The sequence below is a fragment of the Lampetra planeri genome, chromosome 79 (assembly GCF_965212315.1).
Source record: "Lampetra planeri chromosome 79, kcLamPlan1.2.h2, whole genome shotgun sequence".
Taxonomy (NCBI): Eukaryota; Metazoa; Chordata; class Hyperoartia; order Petromyzontiformes; family Petromyzontidae; genus Lampetra; species Lampetra planeri.
The window spans coordinates 124,105-152,009 of NC_136184.1; the positions used below are offsets into that span (position 1 = coordinate 124,105).

General features: G+C 45.4%; 1 protein-coding gene across 1 annotated transcript; it reads right to left on the reverse strand.

Annotated features, from left to right (window-relative positions):
* Positions 1–27,905, reverse strand: LOC144738247 (ribonuclease inhibitor-like). Its single transcript, XM_078621238.1, has 13 exons — positions 27,295–27,905; positions 24,101–24,233; positions 20,731–20,749; positions 20,614–20,699; positions 19,959–20,045; positions 18,031–18,114; positions 17,377–17,463; positions 14,281–14,364; positions 13,596–13,682; positions 10,747–10,830; positions 10,096–10,182; positions 8,486–8,569; positions 1–545 (listed from the first exon to the last, which is right to left on the reverse strand). Exons 1-13 carry the CDS (start codon positions 27,656–27,658, stop codon positions 458–460), a joined length of 1,374 nt encoding a protein of 457 aa, XP_078477364.1. The 5' UTR covers positions 27,659–27,905; the 3' UTR covers positions 1–457.

The window sequence follows — 27,905 nt, forward strand, 5'->3', positions numbered from 1 at the left end:
CCAACATCGTTTCTATATACCACATTCATACAGGTAGGAACAAGTTCCCCACTACCCACCAGGGATTATTTGACTGTCTGTCGTGCATAGCCACGCCCTCGATTTGTATTTCATAGAGCGCTTCGGGCGGGCTCAGTACCATGTGATGCGCCGCCCCACGCAACTTGCGCCGCGTGACACGGATCGTACAAATGCGCCGTCCAACCAAGTTCCTACCTGCCCACTCCGAAGGAACGTGTTAAATACACTTACACATCAGAATCATCACGCTCATCAGCATTTTGGAGCCGCGTTTACCTATCGGCTCCGTGTGGAGCTCACAAAGAGCTCCCCCGCTCATTGTCGTCTCAGAGTCGGTGCCAGCAATCGGAGCCGTGGAGGTGAAATGCGTTGGGCTGCTGTGCGAGTCGCAAGTGGGGCAGCTCTGTCTGCTGCAGCGTCAGTGTCGCCTCTCAGCTTAAACATAAATACGCAGGCCTCCTCGGTTACTCCATTTGCTCCTCAGCTCCTGCTTCCCCTCCGCACTGAAGTCATTGTTCCTCAACCTGCAGCACAGAGAGAGGTTCACGCTGATGCGGGTTCACACGGAGACTCGGGCAGCTCCCCACAGTTCGAGACCCACGTAGCCCCCACAACAACCACGCTGGATGAACGTCTCCCCATGCCATGAGAGCTGCTTTACTATACTTCATCACACAGGTCAGTGCAGGTCTGTGATGGGAAGGACTGCAAATCTATGATCGTAGAATAGTTCAAGGGTAGATTGTGCTGCACACCGCAGTCTGTTGCCCGCAACTTAGCTCTGATGCCTATAACACCTGTGGTCATGTGCGGTGGTCAACCATCTAAGCACTATCCAGGCTTACTTTGCAGATTTGAGATCGGGGGCATTCCCAGTGGTTTGGCCATGTGCCTGCATCTGATATAATAAATATTACATGTGTAGTGGTGGTATTGACGTGCGCCGACTGTGACAGTGATGGATCACGGGGCGGCGCGGGGTGCGGGGTTGGGCACGCGTTGTGGGCGTGGTGTGGACGCGCGCGCCGGGAGTGACAGATGACGAGGCGGCGCGGAGTGAGTGGTGAGGCACGATGAGATGTGGGAAAAGAGGATCGTAGCCGGCACCCGGTGATTGGTCGAATAAGTGGGTGCTCGCAGCGACGTCCGCAGGTGGGGTATAAAGGGGGACGCGCGAGAGCACTCGGGGAGAGTTACCCAGTTGAAGACCCGAAGACGGAGCTGAAGACCTAGTGAAGCCGAGTAGCTCAGTGGCGTTAGTCGCCGAGTAGCTAAGTGGATGTTGGTCATCCGAGTAGCTCAGTGGCGTTAGTCGCCGAGTAGCTAAGAGGATGTTGGTCATCCGAGTAGCTCAGTGGGCGTTAGTCGCCAAGTAGCTAAGTGGGTGTTTGTCACCCGAGTACTAAGTGGATGTTGGTCATCCGAGTAACTCAGTGGGCGTTAGTCGCCAAGTAGCTAAGTGGGTGTTTGTCACCCGAGTACTAAGTGGATGTTGGTCATCCGAGTAACTCAGTGGGCGTTAGTCGCCAAGTAGCGAAGTGGGTGTTTGTCACCCGAGATACAAAGTAGGTGTTAGTCACCTGTAACCAAGTTTGACAAAAGAAAGAGTGTGTTACCCGTGAAGTCGTCTCCCGTGGAGTTACTACATTACAACTGGCGTCAGAAGTAAACCTGTCTTCAAGAAGTATGGACACAAGGAAGACTACCCGTACCCACGAGCGAGGTCGGGATGACGACTGCGTACCGGGGACACCGACCTCGGGAGTAGAGGACGAGGAGTTGCCGCCGATGCAGCACTTCGCGGTGATGGCCGACGCTCCGCTTGCCTCCGACACCGGCCTCCAGGACGCGCACGCCCGCTTGGCGGAGTTGCTACTCGCCGCCGCCGCTGTCTTGGCCGACATCTCCGTTCCGGCGAGCGGAAAAACGGCTGCGGGGGTCGTGGAGGAAGCGACGGTGGAGGATTCCCGCCAAAGGGCGCTTCGCGCCAAAAGCCTGGAAGTTGCCGCCGTTTTTGGGGGGCCGCCACCGATTGGCGGGAAAGACGGACGCCACGTGGCCGGACACCTCCGCGCAGCGCAGCCCACGTCATCGGCGCGCGCCGGAGCCCTCCATTTTGCGCCTGACAACCGAGCCGACATTTTACACAACTCCAGCGGAGCGCGGGAAAATCTCTCCGACGTCGACGACGATCGGGTCCTCCAGCAAAGATTGCCCGCGCTGTCGGCGTTCAAGGCGGATGGGGGCGACTGGGGAGCCTTCCAACGAAGGTTCCTCGCTCATCAGGAGATGTCGGGGTGGTCCGACACCACTGCCCTGCGTGCGTTGCCAGCGATGCTTGACGACGACGCGCTTGCAGCCTTCACATCTGCTGCAAGGTCGTCCCGCTCTACGCTCCAGGCCGCACTACACCTGATGGCGAAGGTGTTCGGGCCGCCCTCCACGTGCCGCCACCAGTTCTACGATCGGCGGAAGGTGGCTGGGGAAACGACGCTAGCCTACCGCACGGCACTGCTCGCCTTGGCGGACGCGGCTTTTCCCCGCATGGATAAGGAGGGGAAGGACGCCATGGTGACGGAGCAGCTGCTGGTGTTGGCCCACGAGTTGGGGGTCCCCATCAACGTGGCAGACGAGATGGAGATCTGCTCCCTGGCGATCGCCACGAGCATTCACGCGTACGAGGTCCTCAAACGCAGGCCGGGGGTCGTCTGCAAATGGCCGGGGAATGCGGCACTGGCCGCCACGATCGCCGAACCTCAGCCAGCTGCGGTGCAGGAGCGGGCCTTCGCTGCACCGTGTCCGGGGGAGTGGAGAACGGGAGGTCGTTCGCCCACACGTTCGCCCCGCAAGCTGGAGCAACCGAAACCTACGACGTCCGTCGTCTGCTACAACTGCGGCCTTCGGGGTCACGTCGCAGCCGGGTGCCGGGCCCCGCGTCCGCGCATCGCAGGACCACGTCGGGACGACGACCAGGGCCACAAGTCGTCCCAACAAAACCCGGCAAGTCGCGGCACCTCACACGTTCGGTCCACAAACACGGCACATTCGGGTCGCCGCTTCGCGGTGGGGGGTTCGCGGCTGGGTGCCGGGGGTTCAATTCGGCGGGGGGGGTCCGTACGCGGCCCGCAAGCAGTCGAGTGGTCCGAATTGGCCCACAGGATCGTGGCTGCGTCAGCCGGGTCGTCCGTGGTAACGGGGTTCATTGACGGGGTTGAGGTCCGGGTGCTTGTTGACACGGGTGCGTCGGCCACCATCATCTCGGACCTTATTTATAACATCCTTCCCGTCCAAAGTAGACCCCTTCTGCCGGTAGATGTGCCATTTTATGCGGCGAATGGGGGATCCCTGGGGATCATCGGCCAGATTCGGGCGACTATTTGCATTGGGGACATTAAATTAGCGGGCCCTATTTTTGTATCATCATCGCTGGCCGTTCCCTGTTTGCTAGGTACGGACTTTTTGTCAAAAATGCCCATCAAAATTCTTATTGATCAGGCCTGCATAGAGCTTCCGTCAGGTCGGCGGGTTGCCTTCTTGTCAAGCCCTATCAAAGTGCGCACGGTTTGTGCGACGGTGCAGGCGCTGGCGACTCACACTGTACGGGTACCCCCGGGATCGCAAATGTTAGTACCCCTTCGGTTCAGGAAGCCACTCGAGGTGGGTGCGGAGGCACAGGGGGTGCTGTTGGGGCCGTCAAACAGAGCCAGTAAGGGCCTCGACTTAGCGGTTGCTCAAACCATGGTGAGAGGGGACAGTGAGCCGTTCGTAATGGTCCTGAATACGGGGTCGCGGCCGGCCGTAATTGCGCAGGGAACGGTGCTGGCTCACGCCGCGCCGCTGCCCGTTGAGGAACGGCTCGTGGCTCAAGCAGATTTTACTGTCGAGTCGCATCCTCAAAGTGATGAGGGGACTGAGTGGTTGGACTCGCTGTGTGCGGGTTCTGCTAACTTGTCCGGGGTGCAATTGGGAGCATTGAGGGGTTTGCTCATCGAGTTTGCTGACGTGTTCAGCAAACATAAGTACGATATCGGCTGCACTGACCTGTTGCGCCACCACATAGCTACAGGGGACGCGGCCCCTATTCGTCAGAATCCTTTCCGGCTCAGCCCGGCCGAGAAGGAACATGTGCAATCGGCGGTTAATGATATGTTGGCGGCCGATATCATTTCGCCCTCTTCTAGTCCGTGGGGTGCTCCTATTGTCCTAGTAAAGAAACAGGACGGGTCCTTGCGATTTTGTGTCGATTTCCGCCGCTTAAACAAAATCTCGATGGCGGATGCGTATCCGCTCCCCAGGATGGATGAGTCGCTGGATGCCTTGGCGGGAGCGCAGTTTTTTTCCACACTCGATCTGCTTTCTGGATTTTGGCAATTGCCACTCGATAACGAGTCTAAACCTAAAACTGCTTTCCGCACACCTGGGGGCCTTTTTGAATTCAACCGTTTGCCCATGGGCTTACATTCCGCCCCCGCCACGTTCCAGAGACTCATGGAATTGGTTTTGTCAGGCCTCCAATGGGATACCTGTTTGATTTATCTTGACGATATTATCGTCTTTAGTCGGACTTTCGAGGAGCACCTCCAGCGACTGAGAGCGGTGTTCCTCAGGATGCGTTCCGCTAAGCTAAAATTTAAACCGGCTAAATGTTTTCTGCTTCGGGAATCTGTCAGGTATTTGGGCCATATCGTGAGTCGTTCAGGGATCTCGACGGACCCTGCTAAGACGCATTGCGTCAGCTCATGGCCAACGCCAACCTCGGTCACGGAGGTTCGTAGTTTCATTGGTTTTGCCTCCTATTACCGTCGTTTTGTCAAGCAATTTGCCACCATAGCCAAGCCCCTGCACGCTTTGACGGCTAAGGGTGTGAGGTTTCACTGGGGGGCAGAGGAGGAGGATGCGTTCTGCTCCCTCCGTGACGCTTTGGTGCAGGCTCCCCCCTTGTGTTACCCCGATTTCACACAACCGTTTTTGCTTGACACGGACGCCAGCAATACTGGTATCGGGGGGGTGCTCTCACAGTTGGTCGGGGGGGTTGAACGGGTGGTCGCCTACGGTAGTAGGGTTCTTTCCCCCGCAGAACAACGCTATTGCGTAACTCGTCGTGAATTGTTAGCCATTGTGTTTTTTACACAGCAATTCAGGCCGTATCTTTACGGCCGTCATTTTACGGTCCGGACGGACCATGCGGCTCTACAATACGCTATGCGCGTGGCGCAGCCATCGGGCCAATTGTCCCGATGGTTGGAGGTCCTTCAAGACTACCAATTCACGACGATTTACCGAAAAGGGTTGCGGCACTCAAACGCGGACGCCTTGTCGCGGTTGCCGCCGTGCACGGACTGCACATGTTTGTTGGGATCAGCGCGGTGCAAACCCCCGGTCGCCGGCGCCCCGGGAGTTGCGCTCGCCGCCACTGACACCCCGGGAGAGGACGCCCCCACGGGGAGGGATTCGCTGTTGTCGTTGCCCCTCATTGAGTGGGGCCGCCTCCAGATGTCCGACAGCTCCCTACTTACGCTGCGTCGGAAAGTTGGCGCTCCCGAACAAGGGGAGGCGCGGGTCGGTTCCTGGGTGTGCAGACAGGGCCTGTTGATGAGGTGGGACAACATGTCCCGGCGTCACGTGCTCGTGGTGCCTGTTGCTATGCGGGGTAGGATTGTTCTGGCAGCTCATGAACGGCTCATGCATCTGGGTTTTCACAAAACGCTCGCCCTAATCCAGCGAGACTATTATTGGCCGGGGATGGGTAACGACGTGGCGAATATTCTTAAGGGATGCGTAGAGTGCGCCAAAAGGAAACCGCCACCATTGGCGGCTAATCCACCGCTGCAATCCATTCAGGTTTCGCGTATAAACGAATTGGTAGCGTTGGACATCTTGGGGCCCTTTCCGGTTACACCAAGGGGAAATAGGTTCCTGCTGGTTGGCGTGGAATACTTCACCCGATGGCCTATGGCATGGCCGCTCGCCAACCAGTCGGCTGCGGCGGTGGCGGACGCCTTTGTCCAGGGTTATGTGTTGGACAAGGGCGCCCCCGAACGCTTGCTGACGGATCAAGGGAAGAATTTTTCGAGCGTTTTGTTGCGCGAGGTGTGCGACCTGTTGGGTACAAAGAAAGTGCGTACTTCCCCCTACCACCCGCAGACTGACGGGATGGTTGAGCGTCTGAACAGAACGATTACGTCTATGTTGTGCCAACAGGTCTGCGACGATCAGGTTGATTGGGACTTACAGGTGCCGGGGGTACTCGCGGCCTATCGAATGGCCCCTCATGCGGCGACAGGGTTTTCCCCATTTTTTCTTATGTATGGGCGGGAGGCCGATCCGGCCATGGACGTCCAACTGGGGATTTCCCAGCCACGTGCAAAATCTAAATTGGCAGACCACATCAAATTTAATATCGCCAAATTGACTGAAGCGCGGGAGGGGGCAAGGTTGAATTCGCGGTCGCGGCAAATTGCAAACGAGAAATTGCATGAGCGGAGGGTGCATACGCATGATTGGAAACCAGGCGATAAGGCCTGGCTGCATTGTCCACACGCACCGTTGGCTACGTCCCCCAAGTTGTTGAAACCTTGGAGGGGACCGGTGGAAATTGTGCGGGTTGCACGGCCCCAGAGTATACAGATTAAATGGGGGAAACGCCGTTGGTATGTGCACCCCTCCCGACTGAAGCCCTATGCGGCACCGTGTGACCCCGTTCTGTGCCGTGACGACCGGGCGTGTGATGTGACCGGCGACTCGGGGAGGGAGGTGTCGCAGGCTGATCCTCACGTGTCTCCACCTGACCCACCCCCAGGTGCCTCGGGCTTGACGGCTGCTGACCATCGAGAGCCTGAACCCCGGGGCACGCACGAGTCCTCGATGCCTGGCCGATGTCTTCCTGAACCGCCGGCACCACCGGACGTTCAACCGCGTCTGGTGCCGTACGACGGACCGGCAAGGCGGACTCGGGCTAGGTCTCAACAATTTTCATGAGGACGGGTTTTGTTTGTGCTCTACACCGAGCTCGCCCGGTGTTCCCCTCTGCCGGGATAATGTCCCGTTGTAGGGACGCTCGGAAGAAAAGGGGACACTGCACGAGTCGAAAGAAAAAAAAAAAATTTCCATTTATTTTTTTTGTATACACATTGCTATTGTCACTCGCCGGTTTGTATATATTGTTCTGTTGTCGCGGTGGCATTGGTTGAGGGTTGCGGATGGTGGTGTTCGCGTCGTGTTGTGTTGTTAGCTTAGTTGTTGTTCTTGTTGTTGTGTTGTGTTACGGGGCACACAGGGAGGGTTTGTAATTTTTGTAGCAGCCGGGGCGGCTGCGAGCTATGTGGTAGGGGGTGATGTAGTGGTGGTATTGACGTGCGCCGACTGTGACAGTGATGGATCACGGGGCGGCGCGGGGTGCGGGGTTGGGCACGCGTTGTGGGCGTGGTGTGGACGCGCGCGCCGGGAGTGACAGATGACGAGGCGGCGCGGAGTGAGTGGTGAGGCACGATGAGATGTGGGAAAAGAGGATCGTAGCCGGCACCCGGTGATTGGTCGAATAAGTGGGTGCTCGCAGCGACGTCCGCAGGTGGGGTATAAAGGGGGACGCGCGAGAGCACTCGGGGAGAGTTACCCAGTTGAAGACCCGAAGACGGAGCTGAAGACCTAGTGAAGCCGAGTAGCTCAGTGGCGTTAGTCGCCGAGTAGCTAAGTGGATGTTGGTCATCCGAGTAGCTCAGTGGCGTTAGTCGCCGAGTAGCTAAGAGGATGTTGGTCATCCGAGTAGCTCAGTGGGCGTTAGTCGCCAAGTAGCTAAGTGGGTGTTTGTCACCCGAGTACTAAGTGGATGTTGGTCATCCGAGTAACTCAGTGGGCGTTAGTCGCCAAGTAGCTAAGTGGGTGTTTGTCACCCGAGTACTAAGTGGATGTTGGTCATCCGAGTAACTCAGTGGGCGTTAGTCGCCAAGTAGCGAAGTGGGTGTTTGTCACCCGAGATACAAAGTAGGTGTTAGTCACCTGTAACCAAGTTTGACAAAAGAAAGAGTGTGTTACCCGTGAAGTCGTCTCCCGTGGAGTTACTACATTACACATGCACTGGAATACATTCACTACTAATCCCACTTCTGACAATGGCTCTGATAGCACATAAACGTCATGTGCAGGAGGCCCATTGCCAAAAACGTTGCCTTTTCCATATTTGTTCTGTTAAGGCCACAGTGTTATTAACGAATCTAAGTTGTATTCTTGGTTCTTTCGGTAAAGTCACATAGAAGGGAAATAATAAAATAATTAAAATAAAACAATTACTGGAATGCTTTATTTAATTATTTTCATTATGTTTTATTTTTATTATTTCCCTTCTACGTGACTTTACCGAAAGAACCAAGAATATGAATCCCGGCAGTCACGAAAGCTTTAAATTGGATATCTAAGTTATTTGTCTGTAGCAATAGAGCACATGTGAGACACGAGTAGCAGAGCTTACCAGAGTTCCATCAATGCTTTGTTGGTGATCATGATGTCATGAAGAGCTGGGATCGATTTGTCCGTCAGTGAGCAGACCTGCAGACTACAGGGAGAGGAGGCACCGAGTGGGGTAAAATTGGAAAATAAAAAGTGTACACTCGCAAGAAATGGAGAGCAACTCAACATCCTTCAATACAATTACAAGGGAGTAAATCTCGTAATATCAGTTAAACAAAGATGTAGGGAGTGATCATTGCGGACCCAGCAACATAACCCTACTTGTCTATTATTTGTTTAATGCGGCTTTGTCCAACACGGCATTTTCCAGGAACATAACACCTCGCATTCGGCGAGGTCTGCCTGTGCGATATATTGTATTAAACATTGCGTTGGTCCATGAAAGGACACTGTAGATACAGGAAGTCAGAATCAAAATCTGAATATTAAATTGGAGAATCTGAAAAGAAATAAAGCTCATTATCACAGAAGCCCCCGCTACCCATTACGAGGCCAAGGCTGGTTTAAACTGTATATTGGGTAAGGATAAAAAGAATGTTAAAATGTATAGGGTCGGCGTATAAGAGTCATTGGTGACTTTATGGCTTTAATAAGGATCATGTTGTTGTGTTATTAATGTAAACGTATGGGTGGGCAATTAATGTCAAGCTTGCAGCCGTTCGTTATATTAAATTCATTATTTTAATTTATAACGTTAAACAAAGATGATCATCGATTATATCCAGAGCGTGCCTATCTGGCTTCCAACATCTGGTGAAACCGGTAAAACCTCTCCAAAGGCTGTACCATTCCGGCGACCGCCACCATGTGCGTGACAAAACAAGTAGCTACGCTTTATTTCAGGATCAAATACTATATACAGTACATTACACACTACAAACAACTTAAACAATGAAAATACTGCCCGTATATAAATGTTTCATGACTAATAACTAGTCATAGAAACAGAAAACATACAGTGCGATCTGGCGAAAATTGCGTGCAATTCGGCGTTCGCCAGAGCACCGGTCTGAAGGCTGCATCAGTCCGGCGATTGTCAAATACAAGTTGTTGTCAAACACAAGTTGTTGTTAAACACAATTGGAGTGGTGAGTGCGGTACAGTAAATACAGTAACTTTTTACAGCAGGATATTAATTTTTCTTTGTATATGTATTTCAAAGATTTTCACATCGCAAACTATTTTAAAACACTAAATATATACAGAACACATTAAAATATAATTTTCAAGAATATGCAAAAATAAGCTATTTTAAACAATGATGCGATTATCGAGTGTTTTTGAAAATCCGGCACCCCCTTCCCCCCGAAGCCGCCAGATAATCGATGATCTACTGTATTAGCATAATATAGTTTGAAACAATATCATTGGTTAGAGTAGGTAACGTGACAATTGTAATGGTATTGTGATTTAATAGTGGTTTAACGTGATGTAATAAGTGTGGCTAATAACTTAATTGATGCACACAAAAGGAAGTTATAATAGATGTTAAAATACTGTACAACATTACTATGCTATACCGAGTATCTTTGTGTTTTGTGTCCGCATGTGTATATATTTGTTTAGGTGTACTTATATAAGTGTGTGTGCGTGCATCAGGACATTACTCACGCTAACGTCTCCAAACTCCCTTCTCTCCCCAACATCCCGTCCGCTATAAGCTGGAGGCCGCTGTCTCCGATCTTGTTTTCACGCAGCCTGAACCCGCGTGGATGGGATAAGGGACAGCGCTGACTCACTGAGCCCACGCGAACCGCGGAGTCAAACACGTGGTGAGTGAGGGACACTCGCAATGGCGGTGAACGTGACCAGAGCACACACGTTCACGAGCAAAGCTGCTCATTGTTTAATGCTTCTGTGTTATACATTTTATATATAATAGGTGGCATTCACAAATATCAGTTTACTCACAATCATCCATTCAATTATTCTGCACTGTACCTTTCTAATATGAAAAGTGTTTGTTTTCTCAACACAAAGTTACAGAGGATCACACACAAGTACATTTTCATCGAGGAACACAGGGAGATGTTTACAATTAATTAATGTATCTGCTAACAATGTGAAAATTGCTTTAGCCTACGTGTTAAACTAAACAAATGTGTTAAGATTACAGTAAAACATTTTGAAAGTGGACTCGATTACGCGGGACAGCAAGATTAAATGTATTCACATTTAAATGTTTACTTCACGACGCGTTGCACCAACAATTAGCACAGTTCGTGCACAGAACACATGTGAGAAACGAACAGCAGAGCTTACCAGAGACTCTTCAATCTTGTGTTGGCCTTGAGGATGACACTGAGAGAGGAACCCGACTTGTCCGTCAGTGAACACTCATGCAGGCTGCAGGGAGAGAAGAGACGGTGAGTGGGGGCAGAGAGGATGGGTGGAGGGTCTGGGCACAGAGTGGGGGATGGTGAGAGGTGGTGGTGGTTGATGGGACAGCAGTTGAGGGTCGTGTTTGTGGAGACTGCACATAGTGTTGGGTATTTCGATAAAGTAAAGTAGATAGGTTCAAATAATATAACAAAGATCACAAAAACTACGACGTTTCGATCGCAACACAAGCGATCGTCTTCAGGAGAAAAAAGGGTGGGAAAGCTGCTGAGGCAGGCTGTTTTAAATGTTTGAAATGGGTGCAGTCCAAAGGTCATATGGGTGACTACACCTAATTCAAACCTTTAAAACAGCCTGCCTCAGCAGCTTCCCTGCTCTTAATTACACGCTTTCTATTAACTCTGTTGTTGTCGTATCCTCAAATCTTGTAACTCAATTTTAACCCACTTCGACTGCAAACTTGGTATACTTATGTCTTACTGATGACAATACTATATTCTATCATTCAAAAAAATAATTTTTTAAACATTCTATAAATGTTATGTGTCGGCTTGGGTCTAATTGTCCACGCTCAACTGACGTTGGCTGTAAATCACCACGGCCCCTTACGTTGTGGCAGCCTCGCGACCACTTCCTGGAGTCGTGGAGTTCTGCCATTACGATTACAGTACATTTCATTAAAGCGTATTTTTAAAAAAGTATTTTTAAATGTTACTTCTCCTGATGACGATTGCTTGTGTTGCGATCAAAACGTCGTAGTTTTTGTTTTTTTATTTGAACCTATCTACGCGACTTTACCGATAGACCCAAGAATATGAATTCCTGCAATCACAAAAGTTTTAAGTCAAAATTTAATTTATGACGTTAAATACAGATGATCATCGATTAAATCGAGTTCATGTTTATCTGGCTTCCAACATCCGGTGAAACCGGTAAAACCGCTCCAAAGGCTGTAACAGTCCGGCGATCGGCACCATGTGCGTGACAAAACAAGTAGCTGTGCTTTATTTCAGTGCCAAATAATATATACAGTACATTACACACTACATACAACTTAAACAATGAAATATTGCACGTATATAAATGTTTCATGACTGATAACTACAGTAACAGAAACAGTAAACAAAGTGCGATCCAGCGAAAATTGCGTGCAATTCGGCGTTCGCCAGAGCACCGATCTGAAGGCTGCATCAGTCAGACGATTGTCAAACACAAGTTGTTGTTGTAAAACACAAGTTGTTGTTGTCAAACACAAGTTGTTGTTGTTAAACACAAGTTGTTGTTGTTAAACACAAGTAGTTGTCAAACACGAGTTGTTGTCAAACACAAGTAGTTGTCATCAAACACAAGTTGTTGTTGTCAAACACAAGTTGTTGTTGTTGTTGTCAAACACAAGTTGTTGACAAGAGCGTAGTACGCACATCACCCCATGCAGAGTCTTCGATATTCGAGTGGTGAGTGCGGTACAGTAAATAGTCACTTTTTACAGCAGGATATTTATTGTCTTTGTATATTTATTTAAGCCATTTTCATATCGCAAACAATTTTAAAAAACTAAATATATACAGAGCACCTATAAACATCTTATTCAATAATGTGCAAAAATAAGCTATTTTAAATAATGACGCGATTATCTTGTGTTTTTGAAAATCAAGTACCCCCTTCCCCCCAAAGCCGATGGATATAATAGATGATCTACTGTATTAACACAATATAGTTTGAAACAATATCATTGTTTAGAGTAGGTAATGTGACAATTATAATTCTATTGTTATTTAATAGTGGTTAAAAGTGCTGGAATAAGTGTGGCTAATAACTTAATTGATGAGTGCATAAAAAAGAAAGTTATAAAAGACGTTAAAATAAAACATTATGCTACTTGCTTATTAGCCCTTCCTAGGATGGAAGCTGTAATATTTACGAACAAAAATGAGCAGAGTATAATTGTATATTGTGTTAAATGAATGGCAGTGAATCTTGCACGAAAGTTTGTCATAAAACACTTCACTGCATTTCACAATAGCACTGTATATAACTGACCTTAAATTTGTTCTAATTCACTGCTCTGATACTTTATTCTCTTCTGCTTTCGGTTGCTGGGGTTCAAATAAATTGGATTTGCAGTACAATATCTGGAAAATCACCGAGAAATGTCTATTTAACTAAAATGTAGAAGCATAAATTAGACTTAGCTTTTGTTTCAAGTGCTGAAGAAAAAATAAAGACCCCAAATCCACTTTGTTGCTGCGTAGAATAATTTATTAGATTCACTTTCAATAAAAAAAACGTCTAATTTAAAGCGAATTTGCGAAAAATATATATTTCCGCTCGACCTTCTTAATGACGGGGGGGGGGGTGCGGCATGTGGAGTGACGTCAGGCGCGGGACGCAACTCCCTCATTAATAATCAAGAGCGGATGACGTCACTCCACATGGAGCTACCCCCCCCCTTCACCTCACATGTAAATAAACGTCTGCGTAGAGTTATTTATTTGGTTAACTTTCAATAAAGAAAAGTCTAATTAAAAGCGAATTTGCGTAAAAAAAATTCCGCTCGACCTGCATGAGTATAAAAATCCACCCTCTCATGATTATTTTATTATTAATGACGGGGGGGGGGGGGGAGGAGTGTGACATGTAGAGTGACGTCACGCGCGTTACACACATTTCTGGGCTATTATAGTAGTAATACTGTGTTTTGTGTCCACATGTGTGTATATATTTGTTTAGGTGTACTTATATAAGTGTGTGTGCATCAGGACATTACTCACGCTAACGTCTTCAAACTCCCTTCTGTCCCCAACATCCCGTCCGCTAAAAGTCGCAGTCCGCTGTCTCCGATCTCGTTGCGACTGAGCCTAAACCCGCGTGGACGGGAGAAGGGACAGCGCTGACTCACTGAGCCCACGGGAACCGCGGAGTCAAACACGCGGTGAGTGAGGGACACTCACAATGGTGGTGAACATGACCAGAGCATACACGTTCATGAGCAAAGCTGCTCATTGTTTAATGCTTCTGTGTTATACATTTCATATATAACACGTGGCATTCACAAATATCGGTTTAATCACAATCATCCATTCAATTATACTGCACTGTACCTTTATAATATGAAAAGTGTTTGCGTTTATATAAACACAAAGTTGCAACAGAGGATCACACACAAGTGAAGTACATTTTAATCGAAGAATATAGGGAGATGTTGACAATTAATATATCTGCTAACAATATGTTGTGAATATGAATATTGCTTTAGCCGACGTGTTAAACTAAACACATGTTTAGTTAAACAAATGTGTTAAGATTACAGTAAAACATTTTGATAGTGGACTCGATTAAGCAGGACAGCAAGATTAAATGTGTTCACATTTAAATGTTTACTTCACGACACGTTGCACCAACAATTAGCACAGTTCGTGCACAGAACACATGTGAGAAACGAACAGCAGAGCTTACAGGAGAATCTTCAATCCTGTGTTGGCCTTGAAGATGACACTGAGAGAGGAACCCGACTTGTCTGTCAGTGAACACCCTAACAGGCTGCAGGGAGAGAAGAGACGGTGAGTGTGGGCAGAGAGGATGGGTGGAGGGTCTGGGCACAGAGTGGGGGATGGTGAGGGATGGTGAGAGGTGGTGGTGGTTGACGGGACAGCGGTTGCGGGTCGTGTTTGTGGAGACTGTGCACGTATTCTTGGGTATTTCGGTAAAGTCAAGTAGATAGGTTCAAATAAAATAACAAAGATCACAAAAACTACGACGTTTCGATCGCAACACAAGCGATCGTCATCGGGAGAAAAAAGGGCGGGAAAGCTGCTGAGGCAGGCTGTTTTAAAGGTTTGACATGGGTGTAGTCCAAAGGTCATATGGGTGACTACACCCTTTTCAAACCTTTAAAGCAGCCTGCCTCAATAGCTTCCCTGCTCTTTTTATTACACGCTTTCTATTAACTCTGTTGTTGTCGTATCCTCAAATCTTGTAACTCAATTTTAACCCACTTCCCAATGTGGTATCGACTGCAAACCTGGTATACGTATGTCTTACTGATGACAATACTATATTCTATCATTAATTTATTTTTTATTTTTTAAACATTCTATACATGTTATGTTTCGGCTTGGGTCTAATTGTCCACGCTCAACTGACGTTGGCTGTAAATCACCACGGTCCCTTACGTTGTGGCAGCCTCGCGGCCACTTCCTGGAGTCGTGGAGTTCTGCCATTACGAGTACAGTACATTTCATTAAAGCGTATTTAAAAAACTGTATTTTTAAATATTACTTATTTCTCCTGATGACGATTGCTTGTGTTGCGATCGAAACGTCGTAGTTTTTTTTTTATTTTATTTGAACCTATCTACGCGACTTTTACCGATTGACCCAATAATATGAATTCCTGCAATCACGAAAGTTTTAAGTAAAATTTTGTATCTATGACGTTAAATACAGATGATCATCGATTATATCGAGTTCATGTTTATCTGGCTTCCAACATCCGGTAAAACCGCTGCAAAGGCTGTACCAGTCCGGCGATCGGCACCATGTGCGTGACAAAACAAGTAGCTGTGCTCTATTTCAGTGTCAAATAATATATACAGTACATTATACACTACATACAACTTAAACAATGAAAATACTCACGTATATAAATATTTCATGACTGATAACTACAGTAACAGAAACAGAAAACGTACAGTGCGATCCAGCGAAAATTGCGTGAAATTCGGCGGTTGCCAGAGCACCGATCTGAAGGCTGAATCAGTCTGACGATTCTCAAACACAAGTTGTTGTTGTCAAACACAAGGTGTTGTTGTCAAACACAAGTTGTTGTTAAACACAAGTTGTTGTCGTTAAACACAAGTTGTTGTTGTCAAACACAAGTTGTTGTTGTCAAACAAGTTGTTGTTGTTAAACACAAGTTGTTGTCAAACACAAGTAGTTGTTGTCAAACACAAGTAGTTGTTAAACAGTTGTTGTCAAACACAAGTTGTTGTTGTTGTTGTTAAACACAAGTTGTTAAACACTAGTTGTCAAACACAAGTAGCGGTTGTCAAACACAAGTAGTGGTTGTCAAACACAAGTTGTTGATGTCAAACACAAGTTGTTATCAAACACAAATTGAGTCGTCGATATTGGAGTGGTGAGTGCGGTACAATAAATACAGTCACTGTTTACAGCAGGATATTTATTTAGTTTATTTGTATATTTATGTAAGCGATTTTCATACCGTAAATAATTTAAAACACTAAATATATACAGAGCACCTATAAACATCTTATTCAATAATGTGCAAAAAGAAGCTATTTAAAATGATGACGCGATTATCTGGTGTTATTGAAAATCAAGTACTGTACCCCCTTCCCTCCGAAGCCGCTGGATATAATCGATGATCTACTGTATTAACACAATATAGTTCGAAACAATATCATTGTTTAGAGTAGGTAATGTGACAATTGTAATTGTATTGTTATTTAATAGTGGTTAAAAGTGCTGGAATAAGTGTGGCTAATAACTTAATTGATGAGTGCATAAAAAAGAAAGTTATAAAAGACGTTAAAATACAACATCATGCTACTTGCTTATTAGCCCGTCCTTGGACGGAAGCTGTAATATTTACGAACAAAAATGAGAAGAGTATAATTGTATATTGTGTTAATGGAATGGCAGTGAATCTTGCACGAAAGTTTGTCATAAAACACTTCACTGCATTTCACTGTAGCACTGTATATAACTGACCTTAAATTTGTTCAAATTCACTGCTCTGATACTTTATTCTCTTCTGCTTTTGGTTGCTGGGGTTCAAATAAAATTGATTGCAGTACAATATCTGGAAAATCACCGAGAAATGTCTATTTAACTAAAATGTAGAAGCATAAATTAGACTTAGGCTTACCTTTTGTTTCAAGTGCTGAAGAAAAAATAAAGACCCCAAATCCACTTTGTTGCTGCGCAGAATTATTTATTAGATTCACTTTCAATAAAAAAAATGTCAAATTTAAAGCGAATTTTGCGAAAAATATATATTTCCGCTCGACCTTCTTAATGACGGGGGGGGGTGCGGCATGTGGAGTGACGTCACGTGCGGGACAACTCCCTCCTTAATAATCATGAGCGGATGACGTCACTCCACATGGAGCTTCCACCCTCACCAATCATGAGCTGATGACGTCACTCATGTGGACCACGCCCCCCACCCCCATTCATAATCAAGAGCGGATGACGTCACTCCACATGGAGCCCCCCCCCCTCCTCACCTTCTGTAAAGAAACGTCTGCGTAGAGTTATTTATTTGGTTAACTTTCAATAAAGGAAAGTCTAATTTAAAGCGAATTTGCGTTAAAAAAAATCCGCTCGACCTGCGTGAGTGTAAAAATCCACCCGCTCATGATTATTTTATTATTAATGACGGTGGGGGGGGGTGTGGAGTGACGTCACGCGCGTTACACACATGTCTGGGCTATTATAGTAGTAATACTGTGTTTTGTGTCCACATGTGTGTATATATATTTGTTTAGGTGTACTTATATGAGTGTGAGTGCATCAGGACATTACTCACAATAACGTCTCCAAACTCCCTTCTCTCCCCAACATCCCGTCCGCTAAAAGTCGGAGTCCGCTGTCTCCGATCTTGTTGCCACCCAGCCTAAACCCGCGTGGACGGGAGAAGGGACAGCGCTGACTCACTGAGCCCACGGGAACCGCGGAGTCAAACACGCGGTGAGTGAGGGACACTCACAATGGCGGTGAACATGACCAGAGCACACACGTTCACGAGTAAAGCTGCTCATTGTTTAATGCTTCTGTTAGACATTTTATATATAATAGGTGGCTTTCACAAATATCAGTTTAATCACAATCATCCATTCAATTATACTGCACTGTACCTTTATAATATAAAAAGTGTTTGTGTTTTCTCAACACAAAGTTAAAACAGAGGATCGCACACAAGTACATTTTCATCGAGGAAAACGGGGAGATGTTTACAAATAATTAATGTTTCTGCTAACAATATGAATATTTCTTTAACCTACGTGTTAAACTAAACAAATGTGTTAAGATTACAGTAAAACATTTTGAAAGTGGACTCGATTAAGCAGGACAGCAAGATTAAATGTGTTCACATTTAAATGTTTACTTCACGACGCGTTTCACCAACAATTAGCACAGTTCGTGCACAGAGCACTTGTGAGAAATGAACAGCAGAGCTTACCAGAGACTCTTCAATCCTCTGTTGGCCTTGAGGATGACACTGAGAGAGGAACTCGACTTGTCCGTCAGTGAACACTGACACAGGCTGTAGGGAGAGAAGAGACGGTGAGTGGGGGCAGAGAGGATGGGTGGAGGGTCTGGGCACAGAGTGGGGGATGGTGAGGGATGGTGAGAGGTGGTGGTGGTTGACGGAACAGCGGTTAAGGGTCGTGTTTGTGGAGACTGTGCACATATTCTTAGGTATTTCGGTAAAGTCAAGTAGCTGGATTCAAATAAAATAACAAGGATAACAAAAAACTACGACGTTTCGATCGCAACACAAGCGATCGTCATCAGGAGAAAAAAGGGCGGGAAAGCTGCTGAGGCAGGCTGTTTTAAAGGTTTGAAATGGGTGTAGTCCAAGGGTCATATGGGTGACTACACCCATTTCAAACCTTTAAAGCAGCCTGCCTCAGCAGCTTCCCTGCTCTTTTAATTACAAGCTTTCTATTAACTCTGTTGTTGTCGTATCCTCAAATCTTGTAACTCAATTTTAACACACTTCCCAATGTGGTATCGACTGTAAACTTGGTATACTTATGTCTTACTGATAACAATACTATATTCTATCATTAATTTATTTTTTATTTTATATGTTATGTTTCGGCTGGGGTCTAATTGTCCACGCTCAACTCACGTTGGCTGTAAATCACCACGGCCCCTTACGTTGTGGCAGCCTCGCGACCACTTCCTGGAGTCGTGGAGTTCTGCCATTACGATTACAGTACATTTCATTAAAGCGTATTTTTAAAAAAAGTATTTTTAAATGTTACTTCTCCTGATGACGATTGCTTGTGTTGCGATCAAAACGTCGTAGTTTTTGTTTTTTTATTTGAACCTATCTACGCGACTTTACCGATAGACCCAAGAATATGAATTCCTGCAATCACAAAAGTTTTAAGTCAAAATGTAATTTATGACGTTAAATACAGATGATCATCGATTAAATCGAGTTCATGTTTATCTGGCTTCCAACATCCAGTGAAACCGGTAAAACCGCTGCAAAGGCTGGACCAGTCCGGCGATCGGCACCATGTGCGTGACAAAACAAGTAGCTGTGCTCTATTTCAGTGCCAAATAATATATACATTACATTACACACTACATACAACTTAAACAATGAAAATACTGCACGTATATAAATGTTTCATGACTGATAACTACAGAAACAGTAAACATACAGTGCGATCCAGCGAAAATTGCGTGCAATTCGGCGTTCGCCAGAGCACCGATCTGAAGGCTGCATCAGTCAGACGATTGTCAAACACAAGTTGTTGTCAAACACAAGTTGTTGTTAAACAGAAGTTGTTGTCATCAAACACAAGTTGTTGAACAAGAGCGTAGTACGCACATCAGCCCTTGCGGAGTCTTCAATATTGGAGTGGTGAGTGCGGTACAGTAAATACAGTCACTTTTAACAGCAGGATATTTATTTTTATTTGTAGATTTATTTCAGAGATTTTCACATCGCAAACCAACACTAAATATATACAGAACACTTAAAAATATGATTTTCAAGAATATGCAAAAATAAGCTATTTTAAACAATGATGCGATTATCGAGTGTTTTTGAAAATCCGGCCCCCCCTTCCCCCCGAAGCCGCCAGATAATCGATGATCTACTGTATAATATAGTTTGAAACAATATCATTGGTTAGAATAGGTAACATGACAATTGTAATGGTATTGTGATTTAATAGTGGTTTAAAGTGCCGTAATAAGTGTGGCTAATAACTTAATTGATGCACACGAAAGAAAGGTATAATAGATGTTAAAATACTGTACAACATTACTATGCTATACCGAGTATCTTTGTGTTTTGTGTCCGCATGTGTATATATTTGTTTAGGTGTACTTATATAAGTGTGTGTGCATCAGGACATTACTCACTATAACATCTCCAATCTCCCTTCTCTCCCCAACATCCCGTCCGCTAAAAGTCGCAGTCCGCTGTCTCCGATCTCGTTAAAATTCAGACTAAACCCGCGTGGACGGGAGAAGGGACAGCGCTGACTCACTGAGCCCACGGGAACCGCGGAGTCAAACACGCGGTGAGTGAGGGACACTCACAATGGTGGTGAACATGACCACAGCACACACGTTCACAAGCAAAGCTGCTCATTGTTTAATGCTTCTGTGTTATACATTTTATATATAACAGGTGGCTTTCACAAATATCAGTTTACTCACAATCATCCATTCAATTATTCTGCACTGTACCTTTATAATGTAAACATGTGTTTGTGTTTTCTCAACACAAAATTACAACAGAGGGTCACACAAGTACATTTTCATCGAGGAACACAGGGAGATGTTTACAATTAATTAATGTATCTGCTAACAATGTGAATATTGCTTTAGCCTACGTGTTAAACTAAACAAATGTGTTAAGATTACAGTAAAACATTTTGAAAGTGGACTCGATTACGCGGGACAGCAAGATTAAATGTGTTCACATTTAAATGTTTACTTCACGACGCGTTGCACCAACAATTAGCACAGTTCGTGCACAGAACACATGTGAGAAACGAACAGCAGAACTTACCAGAGATTCTTCAATCCTCTGTTGGCCTTGAGGATGACACTGAGAGAGGAACCCGACTTGTCCGTCAGTGAACACTGAAACAGGCTGCAGAGCTAGAAGCGACGGTGAGTGGGGGCAGAGAGGATGGGTGGAGGGTCTGGGCACAGAGTGGGGGATGGTGAGAGGTGGCGGTGGTTGACGGTACAGTGGTTGAGGGTCGTGTTTGTGGAGACTGTGCACAGAGTCTTGGGTATTTCGGTAAAGTCAAGTAGATAGGTTCAAATAAAATAACAAAAAACTACGAGGTTTCGATCGCAACACAAGCGATCGTCATCAGGAGAAAAAAGAGCGGGAAGCTATTGAGGCAGGCTGTTTTAAATGTTTGAAATGGGTGTAGTCACCCATATGACCCTTGCACTGCACCCATTTCAAACCTTTAAAACAGCCTGCCTCAGAAGCTTCCCCGCTCTATCTCCTGATGACGATCGCTTGTGTTGCGATCGAAACGTCGTAGTTTTTTGTTATTTTATTTGAACCTATCTATGTGACTTTACCGAAAGACCCAATAATATTAATTCCTGAAATCACGAAAGTTTTGAAACAAAATTTTATCTATGACGTTAAATACAGATGACCATCGATTATATCCAGAGCGTGCTTATCTGGCTTCCAACATCCGGTAAAACCGCTGCAAAGGCTGTACCAGTCCGGCGATTGGTACTATGTGCGTGACAAAACAAGTAGCTGTGCTCTATTTCTGTGTCAAATAATATATACAGTACATTACACACTACATACAACTTAATGCAAACACTGCACGTGTATAAATGTTTCATGACTAATAACTACAGTGACAGAAACAGAAAATATACAGTGCGATCCGGCAAAAATTGCGTGCAATTCGGCGTTCGCCAGAGCACCGATCTGAAGGCTGCATCAGTCAGACGATTGTCAAACACAAGTTGTTGTCAAACACAAGTCGTTGTTGTCAAACACAAGTTGTTGTTAAACACAAGTAGTTGTTGTCGTCAAACACAAGTAGTTGTCAAACACAAGTTGTTGTTAAACACAAGTTGTTGTCAAACACAAGTAGTTGTCAAACACAAGTTGTTGCTAAACATAAGTTGTTGTCAAACACAAGTTGTTGTTAAACATAAGTTGTTGTCAAACACAAGTAGTTGTTGTCAAACACAAGTTGTCGTCAAACACAAGTTGTTGTTGTCAAACACAAGTTGTTGTCGTCAAACACAAGTTGTTGTTAAACACAAGTTGTCGTCAAACACAAGTTGTTGAACAAGAGCGTAGTACGCACATCACCCCATGCAGAGTCTTCGATATTGGAGTGGTGAGTGCGGTACAGTAAATACAGTCACTTTTTACAGCAGGATATTTATTTAGTCTATTTGTATATTTACGTAAGCGATTTTCATATCGTAAACTATTTAAAACACTAAATATATACAGAGCACCTATAAACATCTTATTCAATAATGTGCAAAAATAAGCTATTTTAAATGATGACGCGATTATCTGGTGTTTTTGAAAATCCAGTGCCCCCTTCCCTCCGAAGCCGCTGGATATAATCGATGATCTACTGTATTAACACAATATAGTTTGAAACAATATCATTGTTTAGAGTAGGTAATGTGACAATTGTAATTGTATTGTCATTTAATAGTGGTTAAAAGTGCTGGAATAAGTGTGGCTAATAACTTAATTGATGAGTGCATAAAAAAGAAAGGTATAAAAGACGTTAAAATACAACATTATGCTACTTGCTTATTAGCCCGTCCTAGGAAGGAAGCTGTAATATTTACGAACAAAAATGAGCAGAGTATAATTGTATATTGTGTTAATGGAATGGCAGTGAATCTTGCACGAAAGTTTGTCATAAAACACTTCACTGCATTTCACTGTAGCACTGTATATAACTGAGCTTAAATTTGTTCAAATTCACTGCTCTTATACTTTATTCTCTTCTGCTTTCGGTTGCTGGAGTTCGAATAAATTGGATTGCAATACAATATCTGGAAAATCACCGAGAAATGTCTATTTAACTAAAATGTAGAAGCATAAATTAGACTTACCTTTTGTTTCAAGTGCTGAAGAAAAAATAAAGACCCCAAATCCACTTTGTTGCTGCGTAGAATTATTTATTAGATTAACTTTCAATAAAAAAAACGTCTAATTTAAAGCGAATTTGCGAAATATATATTTCCGCTCGACCTTAATGACGGGGGGTGCGGCATGTGGAGTGACGTCACGCGCGGGACGCAACTCCCTCAATAATCATGAGCGAATGACGTCACTCCACATGGAGCTTCCACCCCTCTTCAATAATCATGAGCTGATGACGTCGCTCATGTGGACCACGCCCCCCACCCTCATTAATAATCAAGAGCGAATGACGTCCCTTGTGGACCCCGCCCCCACCCCCTCATTAACAATCAAGAGCGAATGACGTCACTCCACATGGAGCTCCCCCCCCTCACCTGTAAATAAACGTCTGCGTAGAGTTATTTATTTGGTTAGCTTTCAATAAAGAAAAGTCAAATTTAAAGCGAATTTTCGTAAAAAAAATTTCGCTCAACCTGCGTGAGTGTAAAAATCCTCCCGCTCATGATTATTTTATTATTATTGACGGTGGTGGGGGGGGAGTGTGACATGTGGAGTGACGTCACGCGCGTTACACATTTATGGGCTATTATAGTAGTAATACTGTAATTTGTGTCCACATGTGTGTATATATATTTGTTTAGGTGTACTTATATAAGTGTGTGTGCATCAGGCCACATTTACTCACCCACTCACACTAATTCACTCATCCACCAACCCACTCACACACCACTGACCCACCTACTCACTCACATCCTCACCTAACTCAACATATTCACTCATCGATCCACCCACCAAGTCACCCACCAACTCAATCAGGCACGCATTCACTCACCAAACATTATCCCTCAATGGATGAGTGGGCGTGAGTATGGGGGGAGAAGAGTGAAGGGATGGGCAAGGGAGGGGTTGAGTTATGGGAAAAGTGACAGCAGGAGCAGATTGGGGGATTTGGGGGTTAAGGGGAGGGGTGAGCGTGGAGTGCGGGGAGAGGAGTGAAGTGAGGAGTGAAGACTAATTGCAGTGGCGAGGGGAAATATTGTCAAAAGTTGTGTTCATGCATCGGCTATGCATGTCCGAGTGTTTACGCAAGTATGGGGTTACATTGCACTCTGTGCGTGCACAGTTATTAAGTGAGGATTCTTATAGAAAAAATCCGCCATATAGTCTTAACAGGCTGCTGGGGCAAGTGCTGTTAGGGAGCACCTATGAAGGCCGGCATGGCATATGATGGGGAGGGTGACCAGCATCGCGCCCGGCCGCCATTGTCTCCTGAGTCGCGATGTTTTACACACTGCACATGGTACTCATTTGAAGACAAGTTGATATCACACACACACACATATGCACGCACAATTTGTGAAGTAGTGAATGCGAGGTGTGCAAGTCTTACTCTAGCTTTTTACATCTGTGCAGTCCAGGCTGAAGTCTCTTCATTTCCTCAGTGCCGATGCCACAGTCCAATAGGTTGAGTGTCTCCACAAGTTCTTCTTGATGCTGCAGGATCCAGGAGAGGGCAGCGCAGTCTGGCAAGGACAGCCATGTCTTTGACAGGTCTATCTCAGTCATGGACCGAGTGGCATCACTCAGGGACTTGCTGTCGTGCAGCTCGTGCACGCAGTGCAGGAGACTGATGAGCCTGTGTTTGTCAACCCTCTGAGTCTCTATGCTGCGATTGAGCCACTCGATTATTTCCTTTTGAGAATCTGCAGATGGAGGATCCAAGATACTCTCAAAAAACGTCCATGGAGTGCTTGATGCTAGTCCACAAAAAAACCTCTGAAACACATCAAACCTCCCATCTTTGCTGTCCTCAATAGCTTCGATGATGTAACTCACTGGCCGTGTTGAATGTGACAGATGCACGGCTATTGCTGCAAAGAATTCCTGCATTGTCAAGTGTGAGAATGAATAACAACTCCCTTGTTTAATGCCCTCACATGTGAACACTTTGTTGATGAATGTACTTCCTAGTTCGAAAGAACTAACAACACACTCTTCTAGATCTTTGTGGCTGAACACCTGGATGTTTTGCTGAACCCCCTTCAGAGCCATATTGGCAAGAGACGATACAATTTCCTTGGCTCCGCGGCTGCCACGTCCATGGTGTACTATGAGCCCAAACACGTATTGTGTGAAGAGGTCGGTCATTGATTTGAGGATAATCTCAGAATGTTCAGACTTTTTAAAATGTTCCTTCAGTGTAATGGCTGCTATATGGCAGAATGACGGGTTCTGGGACAATGTATTCACTGTTTCATTTTCCTTCAGGAGCTTGAGTGCCCTTTCTGCTAGACTACTATCTTGGTAAAATTGATTAAAGAATGCTATTTTATCTTCGTTGGAAAACCCAGTGATTTCAACAGCTCGATCAACATTCACTCCACTCAGCTGCTCCATGGCAATGGGTCTGGTCGTTATCAAGACCGAGGCCTTGGGCAAGAGATTTCCGTTCACTAGGGCAGCAATGATGGCTTCTACTGTTGCAGTCTTACGTGGATCAGTGCAAGCATTGGCATAGTGAAGGCACTTTCCAAACTCGTCTAACCCATCCATAACAAAAAGGGTTCTCTCTTGGTTTGCGAAAACCTCATCCGCTTTGTTTCCCAAACATGAGTGCAGCACAGAAAACAGCTTATGCGAGTGACACCTCTCCAACATGATTTATCTCCCAGCACATTATGAGCACAATGTGCTCAAAGCGTTGTGCAAACACTCTCTCACCTGACAGCAGGTTGTGCACAATGAATTTGCTCAACATGGTTTTACCGCTGCCTGGAGTCCCCACTATAATAGCCAGTCGGGGATGTATTTTTTTTCTCAGTGGAATCAATGGGATCAAAGAGCTTTTTGTAAGTCATCCCTTCTCTCTGTGCTCTCTTCATTAGCTCCTCGTGCTACTTTCCTCTCGCTAGTAACTCGTGCTCCTTGGTTTTTTGTTGGTGGTAGTAGGGAACCAGAATTGGCTTCACTATCCTCCCCAGCAAAAACACTGCAGGTTCTCCAGGTCGTGCATCGTAGTTTCGTGTTAATGATGTCAGCTTCAGCAAGAATTTTCTGTAATCATCACCAGGGTTATCTAAATTAGGTGATAGTATCACCTAATTTAGCATTCATCAAATCATCACAACCTAATTCTATAAATCTGTGTGTAAAAGTCACTGCTGCCTTGTCCTACAATTATTGTTTTTTGTTGTTTAGGATGTTGAATTTTACTTTTTATATTTCACTGGTATTGGGCCGTTTTTCCTGTCCCATCTCAAGCTGGCCTACACCACGTAGCACGGGGGCTACACTGTGGTGGAGTGCAGTACACCAGGCACGGTCCTCTGCAGGCAGAGAAGATGCAGCGCGTGCACCACAACAACAGCCACATGAATCACACAACTCGTAGCATCCCACGTGATGCATCGTAGGTTCACTTGAACTTCAACTAATCTGGCTACTGCATCATCAGCAAGCACTGTGGCATTCACTACATTTGGGAGACTGGCGATTTCCTATGACAAATTTGCTCAACAACTTCCATCGGCTTCCCAAGGAAACATTGAACCCAGTGGCTCATAACTTTGACAGTGTTAAATATCTCCGTAATCAAATACTTCGAGTCATGAAATAGTGTACTTTTTATAATCGTCGAGGGCTTAAAAATGACATTTTATCTGGAGGAAGTTATAACCAATCCAAGTCAGGGTGTAAGAGGAAAGTAGGTTCCTTTATATGAGTCAATGGCAATATAAGGTCGGGTGTCATTAGAAATATCAGTTATAGTCGATAATAAAAATGTATAATTATTTCTCAAAAGGAGGAGATTGTACTGAGAAATGCAGATGGCCAAGGACTGTGCCACGTGGAACACCACAGAATTGGGGCTTCTGAACAGAAGGCAGCCCTTGCATGGAACAATATGAATCAATTTCAGAGGTTTAAGCAGAACCAGAAGAGAAATTTGTCAGACAAGACCTGCATAGCCATGACGATTCAAGAGGATGGAGCGGTGTGTGGTGTCAAAAGCAGCCCAAAGGTCAAGAACTAGAAGCAGCATCTATAGTTTAACAGAAGTGGTCATTCACCATGCATAGGGGAAGTTTCATTGACATGGCCCTGGTGGAATCCAGATTGTACCAAGTTATGGAGACCATGGCAGCAGATGGATTTGCTGCCATGGCCAAACATCTTGGGCTTGACACTTGAAAGAGAGCTTCATAGCTCATTATATTCTTCCAGCTTAAATAAAATGTCTGTGTCTGAAGAGGTGAGAGAAAATCACCATGTTTAAGTCTTTTCCAAGGAAAGGGAGGTGTAGGATAGGACAGAAATTCAGGAATGTTGGGGTCCAGTGTGGATGTAATGTTTTGATACTGACACATTTCTATTATCCATCAATCCTTTCCTCCCAATTGCTGATCGCTTGTACATACCCTGCTATGGAATGGAATATTAATGTCCTCCTCCTGAGGGATGTTGTCATGCAAGAGTGGTGCAGTTTGCGAATATCAAATGATAATTCATATCAGTTCAAAGCAATTCCTTTACCTAAACTTGCCCAAGACATGCGAATGGGTAAGTGAAGTTAGCATCACTCACGAGAAGTTGCTCCAGGGATGGCTTTGCCTGCAGTACTGATCAGATCGACACCCATCACGTTGAGCTGCTGCTCATGCTGTGATATCCACTGATCCAAGAGAGGGATTTGGGATCTCAGTGGCACCAGCACATCTTCAATGAATCTCATGCAGACTTGTTCTCTGTTGTCGAGCACCAGGTCAACCAGGTTCCGTGTTCGTGCAATGGGGTTATTCTCGCTTTTGAGGGACACGTATTCATCCTTCAGGACTATCTGTTTTTGATAGATATGGTCAAGCACTTCTAAAGACTTCGCCTGGAGGTATTCCTGTAGTTTCACTTTGTTGGTTCTAATGATCTCATATGCAGGATCTTTTGATGCCATCACGACAAATGCATCAAGTCACCTGAAGAAAATGAAAACAAACCACGTGTCACCTGTAAGCATAGTCGTGTAATTTTAGCCAGGTACGGGAAAGAATAATAATTATTATAATAAAATTCTGCTACTAAAATCTGAGAGGTCTCGGTTAGGTACAATTGTAACTTTAGGTATTTGATTGTGAATACATTGAGATATTTAAATTGTAATTTAAATTTCAAATTGTTATTGGAATTTATGGAAATACATT

Coding starts and splice junctions, on each gene's coding strand:
- LOC144738247 (XM_078621238.1), bottom strand. CDS start 27,658: ATGGCATCAAAAGATCCTGCATATGAGATCATTAGAACCAACAAAGTG. Junction 24,234..27,294: donor CATCCCTGGAGCAACTTCTC/GTGAGTGATGCT, acceptor TGTCCTTGCCAG/ACTGCGCTGCCCTCTCCTGG. Junction 17,464..18,030: donor AGAGGATTGAAGAGTCTCTG/GTAAGCTCTGCT, acceptor ACGCGGGTTTAG/GCTGGGTGGCAACAAGATCG.